Here is a 12,769-nt window from a genome sequence, read left to right as displayed (position 1 = left end):
TGTCTGGGCCATGAAACACCGACACGGGACGACTGAAGACTGGAAGAAGGTATTATGGACTGATGGATCATCACGCAGGATCTTTGTACGGCGTTGAGTAGGTAAAGGACGGTTCCACAGTGTGTGGCATCAACTGTCAAACATGCAGGAGGAAGTGTGATGGTCTGGGGCTGTTTGCTGGATCCAGGGTCGGTGACTCGTACAGAGTGAGAGGCTCCCTGAACCAAAACCGCTACCACAGCATCCTGCAGCTCCCTCTGGGGTCAGGGGTTCATCCTACAGCAAGATAATGGCCCAAAACACGAGTTCAAGCTATGCCAGAACTACCTCAGGAAAATAGAACAAGGGAGTGTGCAGCACAGTCTCCAGACTGAAACCCCATCGAGCTGGTTTGAACTGGACAGAAGAGTGAAAGCAAAGCAGCTACAAGCTCCACATTCATGGGAACTTCTGCTACAGATTCGATTTCTACTGTAGAAAGAAGCCACGAGTCAGACGTTTAGAATACTTTGGTCTATAAATTGATTCCATGATTTCTTCTTTAACTCCAGTTTCTTATTTGTATATGCTTTTATTTCAGAGTGCAACGAAACATTAAACGGCATAATTTTCCATAAAAGACTTTAAAACCTGGGATGTTCTTGGCAGCGTATTTGGGCATTTATTTTGATGTGCGTTTCAGTAGAAGGACTAGATGTTACAATCCCTGATTATGCACTGCTTTAAATTGAGAAAGGTTTGAGGGACGGCTGTTATGAGGAAAGCCCAGAAACTTTGCTAGCAGCACATCGTCGTGTGCCTCAACTGTCGGTCTCTTACCCAGGCTAATCTGCCAGTTTTCCTTCCTTGGTTAGGTTTAGGGATTAGAGATCTGATCTAAATTATCGTATTAAATTTGGGACACATCATCAGTAGTGGACCTTGGATTCATCGGGTGTTTCAGCCATTATCACCAGACACCCTCATCCAAGGAGGCCCTGGAGTGTGTCTGGTTTATGTTAAATTGTTATTTCTCTCCTTTCTTCTGTTTACAGTTTATTTTCTATCTATTCACTGCAACTGAGAAATAATACTTACCTCTTTAGCATTTATGGAGCCTCACTTCTTCAAAGGGACAGAAAAGGTGATCGAGAGAAGTAAGACAAAGGGGACACGATAGGAGAGAGCAGGAAACAGTGCACTGTTTGGTGTTATGAAGCAGGTCACACAAACAGGAAGGAGCAGATTTATGGACACTTGTATGTGAGAAGCAAGATTTTAAAGTAAGAGTAAAATCACAATCCTTGCTGTAGATTTCAGGTCAGCGCTGCCACTTTTAATACTGTTGTGACTTCTATGAGCATTTGTGTCTTTAGCATTTTGTCAGAACGACAATTTTAGATATCTGAAAGCAACGTGCCGTGATAAATCCACTGAATTACCCGCTGTTTTTTCTTAGCTCCCCACTGTGTGCTGTGAGTTTCCTCAGACTGCTAAACTCCCTTTGCTTGTGAGCTTCATTCAGGATGTATTTGTTCTGTTTAGGATGTGGAAGACTGACTTCTTCAGCCTGAGCCTGGTGTGATTTACCTTGATAAAATGGTATGTTCAACTACAGAAGATAATCATGCAAACCCACCAAATGTGTCATTTGTGGTTGTTCTCCAAGTATTCAGAACGCCCTCGGCCAGAGGCCATGTCCTAACATGAGCATAAACAGTCACTGAACAGGAAAACCACTCATTTGCTTTTCGATGTGGAAGGAAAAGTATGTCCACACGTTTAACATAGAACAGCAACCCAACGAAACGTGTTGGGTACTGACATGCTTCAGGACGTAGCCTTAGCTTGGAATTTACATATGAACAGCTTCATAACCTTAATGAGAAAGAAAGAATAAACAAAGTGTTGAGAAAAGCAGCCTTTATTCAGAATAAAGATGTAGCTGAAGTGTGGGTGCAGCTCCATGAAACACCCGGACGCTGTTACTGACTGAAAGAAAATCAGGAGTTTTGAGAAGATGCTGATTTAGATCCCAGACACACACAGACACACACAGACACACACAGACTTCACAGGCAACTGACTGCTGGCAGCGCATCGCTCACACAAACACACAACAGATGTATGAGGTCTGCAGTCCTACACAGCTCCATGCAGGTACAGTGCCAGGAACTTGCTGAACGCCTCAGGCTTGTATCCGGCCAGACCAGCTGGTATCTGTGGAGACACAAAGCAACCAATCAGAACCATTACATTTTCACTGTGGCTCCTCCCATCACACAGTCAAAAGGAAGCATGTGCAATACGTCTGTAACAGTTTCCACCAGTCTGTTTAACTATGCATCAAAAATGTTGCAGCTAAAAATTAACTGTGCTCTGCAGTTACTGCAGAGCGCAGTAACTGCAGAGCGCAGTAACTGCAGAGCACAGTAACTGCAGAGCACAGTAACTGCAGAGCACAGTAACTGCAGAGCACAGTAACTGCAGAGCACAGTTACTGCAGAGCACAGTTACTGCAGAGCACAGTTACTGCAGAGCACAGTAACTGCAGAGCACAGTTACTGCAGAGCGCAGTAACTGCAGAGCACAGTAACTGCAGAGCGCAGTAACTGCAGAGCACAGTAACTGCAGAGCGCAGTAACTGCAGAGCGCAGTAACTGCAGAGCACAGTAACTGCAGAGCGCAGTAACTGCAGAGCGCAGTAACTGTGCTCTGCAGTTACTGCAGAGCACAGTTACTGCGCTCTGCAGTTACTGCAGAGCGCAGTAACTGCAGAGCGCAGTAACTGCAGAGCGCAGTAACTGCAGAGCGCAGTAACTGCAGAGCACAGTAACTGCAGAGCACAGTTACTGTGCCGTTAGAGTACAGCTTCCTGCACACTGACACAGGAAGGCTGACAGCTACACAGATAAGTAAAGTTAGTGAAAGCCACGCCTCCCCTCAAACAGAAACTGTACCTTGACTTGCTTCTTTTTAATGAGCGGTCGAACTTTTGCAAAATCATACAGCTCAACGTCTTCTTCCAGCCACATCTGCAAACAGACAAATGGAACAGCTAAAACAGACTGCTGGGGTTTAACTTGGGACTCATTAGCTGGAGGACAAAGAACAACTTGTTGACACATCCAGCAGTCTGCTCTTATGTTTGTGGCCTAAACTGGGCTGGTAAGTTGTGGAGTTATTACAAACCCTCAATAACACAAGGAAGCACCAAGACATACATAGCATTTACATACTGGCGAGGAGTGAGCCGTGCCTTTGTGCCACACTGACAGGTTTGGAGTGATACTTAGCACAACATAGCACGAGCTGTAAGAAGGAAATCATGGTGAACAATACAGCGAGCACTGAATCTGTAGTCAAATCCTTGAATTGTAAATGCACTGCATTTACAGCAGTGATATTTCCCTACTCATCAGGGCGTGATGTCAGCATCCTGTACTTTCTTTTTCCAAGGCTGAATGATTTCACAGCATAAATAATCCACACAGGTTAACACGCTTAGATCTGACTGGATGCTGGCAGATTATTCTCCGCTCTTCTTTGCTGAGTTGTTCATTTGAAGTGGCTGGTTTGAAAGCTTCACTCTGATTTTTCTCCACGTGAAAACAAAACAAACCATGAAGAAAAGCTCCAAGTTTCCAAAGTGATCAACTGATTTGAAGCAGAGAGCACACAGTGTGAGGACACACGCAGGTCCCTGGGCTGTGTCCTCTGATGGGGGGAGGCGGTCTGGGTCTTCATCCAGCTCATCTGAATAACTTAAACTGTTTGAACTGATGATCGTGGAAACTGCAACATGACACCTTCTGACCAGTACTGGGCAGTAACTGAGTACTATCAAAGGAATCCTTTGTATGCAACAGTGTAAATGGACACTACACCTGACACGCCTCCATGATCACTTATGACAGGTTAATAGGTTTTAGCCTTGATGCTGCAGAGCCATCAGCACCACTGATATGTTGGAATCTGCACATATATGTTTAGAGAAAACACATTTTACACACAGTTGTTGTTTTTTTAAAGTCATTAAAGACGTGCTGTAGCCTCGTCCCAGAGAAACACGAGTGCGTGCAGGCTTCTGACCACACCCCTACAGCCCAGGATTCCTCACATACAGCTCACCTGGTTTTTAATTCCATCGTCTCCTGAGAGGTCCGTGGTATTCAGCTGGAAAACCATGAACTGGAAAATCCTGCCATTGGTCCCGACTGACTGCACGGTCACAGGACGGTCTAAGAGTCGCTGTGGACGAGTCTGACACACATGAAGAGGGATAATTAAGAAACACAACACTGTTCAAACTGAGGTACAGTGTTGCTGTTCGTTTGCACGCATGCTTACCCCGTAGAGCTTGTGTGCACGGGCCAGCGCGTTTCCAAAGGTAAACATGATCATCTTGGTTCTAAACTGCTCTGGGCGGAGCTTACAACGAGGATCAGCTGACTCCAGGAAGTACAGCGTGTGGGCGTGAGGGTAAGGGTAGTCATCTCTGAAACCTGAGTGGACGTGACAGACTTCTGTCACTGAGCGTGAGGAGCAGACACAAGCACACCTGGACCCTGACCTGCGTTACAGAAAGGACGACAGCTGGCTAACCTCTCACCTGTGTGGTTTACCTCCTCTTTGTACACGTGCACTTTCTGGAGGTCGATAGTCGGGGAGACGGGATAGAAGGCGTCCAGGACGTGATCCGCTGTGTCGGCCACCTCCTGTTTACCAGACATCTGTGGGAGAGGATCCGTGCTGTTCAGCAGTAAACCGTTCTGACCTCTTATCTGGAGGAGATCCTCACCTGACACGCAAACACGTTGGATCGTATTAGTCACGACTCGCAGTCAAAGCGATCCTGCTGAGCACGAGGGTACGATACCTCTTTTCCACGTGGTTGCCAGCGAGTAGTTCTCTGCAAGCATCCTCCTCCCGAGGGCCGGGTGGCTGCACTGCAGCGTCGCACACAGGTGCAGCAGGTTGAGCAGCAGAGTGTTGCTGAGGAACAAGCAACAAAGGGACAGTTAGTTTATACCGTTCTGTTTCACATTTAAATAAAAGAAATAATATGAGCATTATCATGCCTATCATTACTGCTGCTGTGTGGAACGTCTGGAAACAGTCTCTGATGAACGTTAAGCTCATGAAGGGACAGGTCACTGCGTTCATGCGTTAACTCCACTGCACCAAAGCATAGATACGAGCTGTAATGCAGCTCTAATGTTCAGTCCAGTGGTTCTTAAGCTTGTTGGAGGAGCGAGCCCCACCAGTTTCATATGCGCATTCACTGAAGCCCTCTTTAGTGAAAAATTAAATGTGATTTTTTTCAAATTCAAGACATAGATATGTTTTTTTACTGGTGCACAAAATGAGCTGTGCATGTCACGGTGGAGGCTCTGCCGAACCCCTAGGGTTCGACTGAACCCAGGTTAAGAACCACTGGTTCAGTCTTTGTTATGTGGTGTGCCGCAGACAAAAGCCTGATCCTTTGACTCTGTGGCTTGTTTGGAGCAGCTGTCAGCATGTTTGCTTCTCATTCATAAACTCTCTGCATGCGCCGTCACAGAAGGTTTGTGTTGGTGTCTGTCGGGGACCAGCTTGTTTTCTGAACACACAGAGGCAGCCCCTCGTTTCCAAACAACCCCTCAGGTTGTTTTGGCTGGTCCCACGGTGGTGCCATGGGGACAAAACCATCAACTAAAGCAATGAAAAAATATTGCAGTAAACAGTACACGTGTCACAGCCCTAAACAGACTGTATTCAAATGATGTCAGATCTTCCTTACAAACAGTGGTGAATCATGGGTTTGCAAACACACATCCACATGTGTAGAAGCAGTTATTCCTGTTATCAGAATACTTTATTAATCCCTGAGGAAAGGTTGCATCGAGTCGAGTGTGTCTGTGGAAGTCCACACTGCAGGGACTGATTCTTATAGAGCGCTTTTCTATAACCACATCCCAATCACACCCGAGCACTTTGTCTATACTAACTACATCCACACACATTCATACTCTGATGGACGCATCGGAGAGCATCCATGGGGTCCAAGGACACTGTAGACTGGAGGAGCCAGGGATCGAACCACCAGCTTTCGGTCAGTAGTGACCTGCTCTGCCTCCTGAACTACAGCCACCCCACATGTGTAAGTATAGATGTCACCCAACCTGTATTTCTCTTTACGCGGTCGATCCTCTGTCGTGTCCCAGAAGCGTGCGTGTTTGATGGCATTCTGCACACGCTCATCCTGATCTGGGATCTGGTTTTCAGGGTTCTCTGCGAGGGAGAGGAGCTGTGCAGGGAGACCTGGGATCACCTGGGTTTTGGTCAGCCAGGCAGCCTGACGCACACCTGAGACCGACAGGCAAAAGTTTATATAAATAAAAGTGAAGATTTCAGATAAAAGCTTTTTAAAATGAATCAAATCTGCGTGATCACGTGGGTCTACGTTTAGCTACAAAGACTTTCAAAATAAACCTCTCTCAGAGTAAAGCTCCTTTTGCGCCTGTTTATTAAAGTCTTGATTATGTTGCACATAAACAAGCATCATATGAGTGGTTTCTGATGAGGCCTGTCAGTCAGCCGAGCGTCCCTTGCACTCCCGTGGACTAATAATGCTCATGTGTGTCTAATGAACCCCGGGCAGCGACCACCGGGCAGCGGCGTGCTCAGCGTGACACAGCCGTTACCTTCCAGCGCGCTGGTCCTCTGGTTGAACATATAACACGGCTTGTCCTTGTACAGCCGCATCTCGTGGGCAGGGGGAGACTTGTAATATCGCGGGTCCTTGTAGTCCCTCTCCCAGTGCTGGGGAGCAGGTTTCGCCAGCCCCGGGACATAGTGCATCCTCTCTCCGTATGTGACCATCTCCAGTCCTGGGATTTCGACCCTCTCCCTAGGTTTCCGCGGAGGGGGGACCTTGGCTGTAAGGCAGCGGCCGACAGTGAGGTGTCTCCGGGCCCCTCCATGTGCCGACAACCGCTTCAAATCCGTCAAAAAGGCGGCGTGAGAGAAGAGCGGAGCCGCCGTTTTTAAACGCTGAGCCGTTTCAGGAAACATTTCTCCTCCCGCTGTTCTTCTCGTTGAGCCTTTAACAACAAACTCCGACCTGAATCACTGCTTGTCTGTAACCGTGCTGTGGGACAGCGCCATGACACTTCTTCTTCTTTTAATTTGTGTTGAGCTGTAAGCGGGGGAGCATAGCGCCGCCTGCTGTTACCTGTTTATAATCTTAATCCCGCATTTTGGAGATTATGAAGCCGTTATTTTAAAACAGCTTTGTGATTTCTGTATATGTTGAAACAGGCCGTTCCTGTATCTGATGTCCGCTGACTTCTTCTCTGACTGTTTGGCAGTAAAAGTGCAAAGTCAGCTACTCGTGACAGGATAAAGAGACTGGCGAAAAGACGGATGCAGTTCGGGACCATAGTAGATGACGTGCTCTACCACCTGAGCCAGCCCGTCACGTCTTTCTCAGCTTGGTTACTACAATACTTGAGAGGAGCTTCCATGTTATGGAGAGGCAGGTAATTAGCCGGGAGTTTAAGGGTGTTGTCCCATTGTAGGGATTGTTTGCATTCAGAACTGGTCTATTCAATTCAGTTTTATTTATACAGCACCAAATCACAACAACAGTCGCCTCAAGGCGCTTTGTTTTATAAGGCAGACCCTGTACATACAGAGAGTAACCCAACAATCATATGAGCAATGACTTTGGCGACAGTGGGAAGCAGTAGCGGTTTTAGATACGGGCGGCATCGTAGTGGGGGGCGGATCACGGCCAGCGCATAGTGGGAATGTCACAGGCACCGATCGGTTTTCTATCACCCGTTTGCTGGGAGTAAGGGCGCCCTCCGCCTGCGAGCTGCGCCTGCTGCTGGCGGCACAGGGAGGAGAGGGCGGGGCGGCGGGGAGTCTCTGGCTGGAGCAGCGTCTAATAACCAACTCGCAAAATAAAACAAAATAAAAACAAAGCAACAAACACGAGAACACCAGACATCATGATACAGACTTATAATTCGCACCGATGTTTTTTCGAAATTCTGTACGCGAAAAGTGAGCGCGAGAGCCCTCGGTGCGCCTGCGCGCTGCTGAAGTCAAAGACGAGGCTCCAGCTACAGCAGTGCAAGTAAACAAACAATAAATATACACTTTAGGACTCGGGGTCTGTGACACAGGACCCACACACACACGGGTTCTGCTTAGTGTCTTTTTATTTTGGAAATAATCTGCGGGTTTTTGGCAGCCGCCTCGGACGCAGCCACTCCCTCTCTCTGCCAGCATCATCTGCTCCATCTCACTGTGGGCACACAAAAAGACATCTCCCTCATTAACACTGTCCCCTACACCTGTTGCCTCCCCGCCTCCGTGCCGCCCAGGGAGCTCAGTGTGTCACCCCTCCTCTGCAGCAGGCCAGCAAACCACGCCCCTGCCACAGCTTCCCCACCGCCCCACCGAGGCCGGGGACCAGGGATAAAGGGATCAATAACAATTTAAAATTTATAATTTACAGTTTGATGATTTAAAGTCACACACACAACCCGTCGAAAGGGGAGGGGGGCCGGCTGCTTCCAAATAGAGCACATTTCATTCATAATGATGTAAATTATGTATTCATGATTTGAATCCTGGGTTGTGCGAAATCCCAGAAATACACCTTAGACAAAGTGAATCTGTGAACTAAGGTGTAGGTGTGTTAGGTTATGTTGTGGTGATCCTTGAGTTGGGGGATTTGTGTTCATACTGGAGTGCAAAATTAAAACCAATGGAAGATGGACAAGACAAGTTCAAAGCCATCAGGTGCTCAGCTTAGAAAAAAGATAAAAGAAGAGGAGGAGAAACAAAAGATGTGTGATTGGATCATGGCAGGTCATCCTGAACCAATCAGAATCAGAATACTTTATTAATCCCTAAGGAAATTATGTGAGTTGCAGTCGCTCCAAGAAGAAATGGTAAACATAGCAACAGTAACAGACTAAACTCCAAACATTATGTTACAGATTTTAATATAATATTAATTAGTCGTTGTCAATTGTTGATTTGTCCTGTTCTCCTTGTATGATGAATTATGATGGCTGTTTGGTAGCTGTTTGCATACAATGCATACTCTCTCTCTTCATATGGGGGGGGGGGGGGGGGGGGCAGAGGGAGTGTTCGCCCGGGGCCCCAAACAGGCAAAGACCGCCACTGGTGGGAAGGAAAACTCCTTTTTAACAGGAAGAAACCTCTGGCAGGACCAGGCTCAGGGAGGGGCGGGGCCATGTTAGCTAGCTCTGAGTACCTGCTGTTAGCAGCACCCATATTTGTGCAGCCAGCTGATCACTGAGGGCCATTGGCCTCTTCAGCCAGTAGGCACAGATAATGTCAGGTCTTGGCACCGTCCAACTCCTCATTCTGAAGACACATTATTAGATGTCTGCCTTTGAGATGTTGACTGGGTCTTGCTCTGTGAGATTGTCGTGGTCTTCGGTTCACCGGCTACCTTATGTGACGCTGCTTTCTCCACGATGTTCTTTCAGTATTGCTCAATTTCAGCTGGGTCTGTCTTTGTGCTATTTCCCCTCACAGCATGGAGCTCTGGAGAACAAGCCATTTTTTCTGAACCTCTTCTTTCCTACTAGATCTCTTCAGTGTACTGGGCCGAGCTGTGAGCCATCTTGTAGTGCTTCTTTTTCACCCAGGACATGTTTCTCATGGTGTCTATCTGCACCGCTGTTCACTGACTTCACTGATTTTGGCTTCCTGCCTTCTCCTCTGTGTGGAGCTTACTCTTTACAGTCTTAAACCCAAGTGCTTTTAGTATTACTGTGGCATTTGCATATATGACCTCATTGTTTTTAGTGATACTGGCAGTGGGGATCATGTGTAGAGCACATCTGCAACCATCCTCTGACGAGACGTTTTCAGTGAGCCAGTGGAGTCGTGTGTTTGGTCGGTGGGTACTGTGATTGCAGCCGGTCCCCAGCTCTCTGTAAACGGCCATTGATCAGTGGTTATAATAATTAAGGACCAGTAAACTGAACTCACAGTCCATTCTTAGTAATGGTGCTAGTTTTGACCAGTATCCAGATGTACTGTTTAAAAGCTTCAGTCAGACTCAGGAGGTCACATGTATGGATGAGGACATGTGACCTCCACTGAAAACCCAGCAGAACCAACTCTCTGGGAGGTCCTTGTGAGTTTACACGACTCAGTAATGCACTACAACATTGTTATTGCTAATTGTGATTCATTACCCTGTTAATCACTGAGCTGAGCTAAAGTAAATCAATAATAAAAGATAAATAATATAAATATTAGAATAAAACCCCAGAGAGTAAATTTGACACCCCTACTGGTTAGGAAGGAACAAGCCCCGCCTTCCCCTGCTCCGTACCGTTGTTGTGCCAAAACCTGATTTCCAATGTTTCCCTGTGTGTTTTATGTGTAACATCATTACGTATGTTGCTAAATAGACTTTGGTGAACAGGTATTACAAAGGGGTTATATATAAAATTAAAAAATTACCTGTTTCTCAAGTATCTTTGTAACTGTGTTATTGTACTTACATTATAATCAGCCAGCTCCCTTTTGTCCACTTAAAATATGTTTACAGAACTATTTTTGCATTTGTTGCACAGGACCAGCTTGTTGCTGGAAAATAACTATAAACCTGAGAAACTGAGCAGATATCCATACCGGAGATCTGCATGGACCTTGGAGAAACGGACCTGATTTGTTGTGAACACTTTGGAACCATCGTGATCTGCACGGGCGTGGAGGAAGCGGACAATATCCTCTCTGAGAGTTGAACATTAGACGCGTGCTGGCTTTTTTTGTGGGATCGTGCGACCTGACGAGGAAGATGGCGAGCCGTTCCCTTTGAACCGAACCACAGCCATTCCGAGTTGGCCCAGAAGGGCAGGTTGCTCTTCTCTCACGAAGAATTGCAGCAGAGCGGTTGGACAAAATCACTGAACACGGACTATTAAGCCGGCAAGACTGACATATCTGAGCTCAGATAGGATTCTGGTTACTATTATTATTGCTGTTGTTGTATCTTATTTAATGTTTCATTCCTGTTTATGAAGTGCTGTTTAATTGTTGCTATATAATTCAGTACAATTCAAAGCAACTTTACCTGTGGCTCCACTCATTCTTCTGCACGCCACTCACCATGACCCTCCTGCGAGTCGAGCTATTGGCCCATTCTCTCCATCCCACTTTAACTTCCCCTACCCTGTCCTGTACTTGGCTACTCTTGCCTGGATGGTTGAGCAGTACATAATATAATACAGATAAACCTGGACGATATTCCAAACTGTCATCATCTCTGTCAGCCGGGATCAGGAACACCGTTACATTACTGTTATTTTAGGCCCTGTGCTATGATCTTACTAAAGCTATGTTTAAACAAGCTCTCTCTAATTTTTTTCCAAAATAATATCTAAAACTGTACACTGAGCACACAAGACCATTTTTTTATTTGTTGCATTTATTTAGCAGCATGACAGTGAAGAGAACAGAAGAAAGCTGGGACAAAGAGGAGCAGCGAGCAGCTCAGGGCCTCTGCATCATTAACCTTTCAGGATGTAGATCACAACAGTGACCTAAACCAGTGCCCCATGTTCATCTAGCCCTCTCTATGTGCAGACAATAATACTGAGGAATACTATCATGTTCCCGTCCATCCACTCAAGGAGTCGACATAATCTGGTGTTGGTTATGCAGCCTCAGAGCAAACTATTGGAGAGTTAATAAGGGAATTATTTACTGTTTTAATGTCTCGAGTTGTTTTAAAAACACCTTTGTCATGTTTTCATTATTTTAAGCAAATCATGATGAAAATAATTAGCAAAATCATGGATCCTGGTGTTAATTTAAAGAGCAAAGCTTCAGCAAATCAGACACCACAAATAAACAAATTTACTGCAAATGAGTGAGCCCCAGTATAAACTGATTGTTCCTTGCAGTGGGTATTTAGTCAAATGTGTGTGTGCATGCGTGTTAATTGCGGACTAAATAATGCAGAGCTTAAATTTAAAAGAAGACAGAATAAAAGAGGCTACATCTTAAAACTGAATAATACAAACAAAGCAATGCTGAGAGGAGATATGGGTGTCCGTCTGATCTCATTCTGTCTTGTGTTTTACAGCCAGCGAGGCCAGGCTCAGGAGCAGGATGGTAGTTTTTCCCAGAAGCACCCAGAACCACAGCTGACCCTTCAGACCTGCATGGACACAGATGAATGTACACTGGGTTACATAAAATCCCTCAGAAGCTAAAGAGCGCACGCAGAGACGAGCCGCATTTAGAGGGGAGCGATAGATTAGCATGTATAGCACACAGACATGAAGGAAACATTTGACTTTCTCCTCATCTCTCAGTCTGAGTGTGTTTTCCTGTGCAGGGGTTGGAATGGATAGTGAAGTGTGAACCCCCAGGGAGGGAGAGGGGGAAAGCCAACACATACTGGGAGAGAAGTCTGAGCCTCTGCACTGCTCTTTGGAAACTGTAAAAAACTGAAAGACTGAAAAAATCAGCACTAAAAATAAAGAAACAGCAGCTACTGTGGAAATCCTGCTCTGTGTGAGACTTCCAATCACACGTTATAACATATTAGTCCTGACTCTGATGAGCACAATCAGTGACATCAAACTGATAACGTGCTTGTGAGCGCTCACCTGCTGCATTGTGGGTCTGCTGGGTGCAGTTACACTTTGGGCTGCTGATGGTCAAGGAAGGTGGTTTTCCTGTGAAGTTATCTGGACAGAGGAGTGTTAATCAGACCAGGAATAAGTCATGATAGCCTAAA

General features: G+C 46.1%; 2 protein-coding genes across 2 annotated transcripts in view; both read right to left on the bottom strand.

The window, feature by feature from the left end:
• Positions 1-1,885: 1,885 nt before the first annotated feature.
• Positions 1,886-7,035, bottom strand: mrpl37 (mitochondrial ribosomal protein L37). Its single transcript, XM_085254919.1, has 8 exons — positions 6,666-7,035; positions 6,144-6,327; positions 4,859-4,974; positions 4,592-4,780; positions 4,330-4,484; positions 4,111-4,242; positions 2,940-3,014; positions 1,886-2,199 (listed from the first exon to the last, which is right to left on the bottom strand). The coding sequence occupies exons 1-8, from the start codon at positions 7,033-7,035 to the stop codon at positions 2,122-2,124; spliced, it is 1,299 nt and encodes a 432-aa protein (XP_085111045.1). The 3' UTR covers positions 1,886-2,121.
• Positions 7,036-11,438: 4,403 nt separating this feature from the next.
• Positions 11,439-12,769, bottom strand: part of LOC146554329 (uncharacterized) — a 7,279-nt gene continuing 5,948 nt past the window's right edge. Inside the window, exons 4-5 of the mRNA XM_085254921.1 lie at positions 12,639-12,719; positions 11,439-12,184 (exon numbers count right to left, since the gene is read on the bottom strand). Of these exons, the coding sequence (XP_085111047.1) occupies positions 12,087-12,184; positions 12,639-12,719 (179 nt within the window). The 3' untranslated portion in view covers positions 11,439-12,086. The remainder of the gene's footprint in view (positions 12,185-12,638; positions 12,720-12,769) is intronic.

The sequence above is a fragment of the Mchenga conophoros genome, linkage group LG18, assembly GCF_057382185.1.
Source record: "Mchenga conophoros isolate Kocher_MC1m ecotype Shallow Benthic linkage group LG18, M_conophoros_male_GT1.1, whole genome shotgun sequence".
Taxonomy (NCBI): Eukaryota; Metazoa; Chordata; class Actinopteri; order Cichliformes; family Cichlidae; genus Mchenga; species Mchenga conophoros.
The sequence above is the reverse complement of the archived record's forward strand: the minus strand, read 5'-3'. Positions and strand labels throughout refer to the sequence as shown.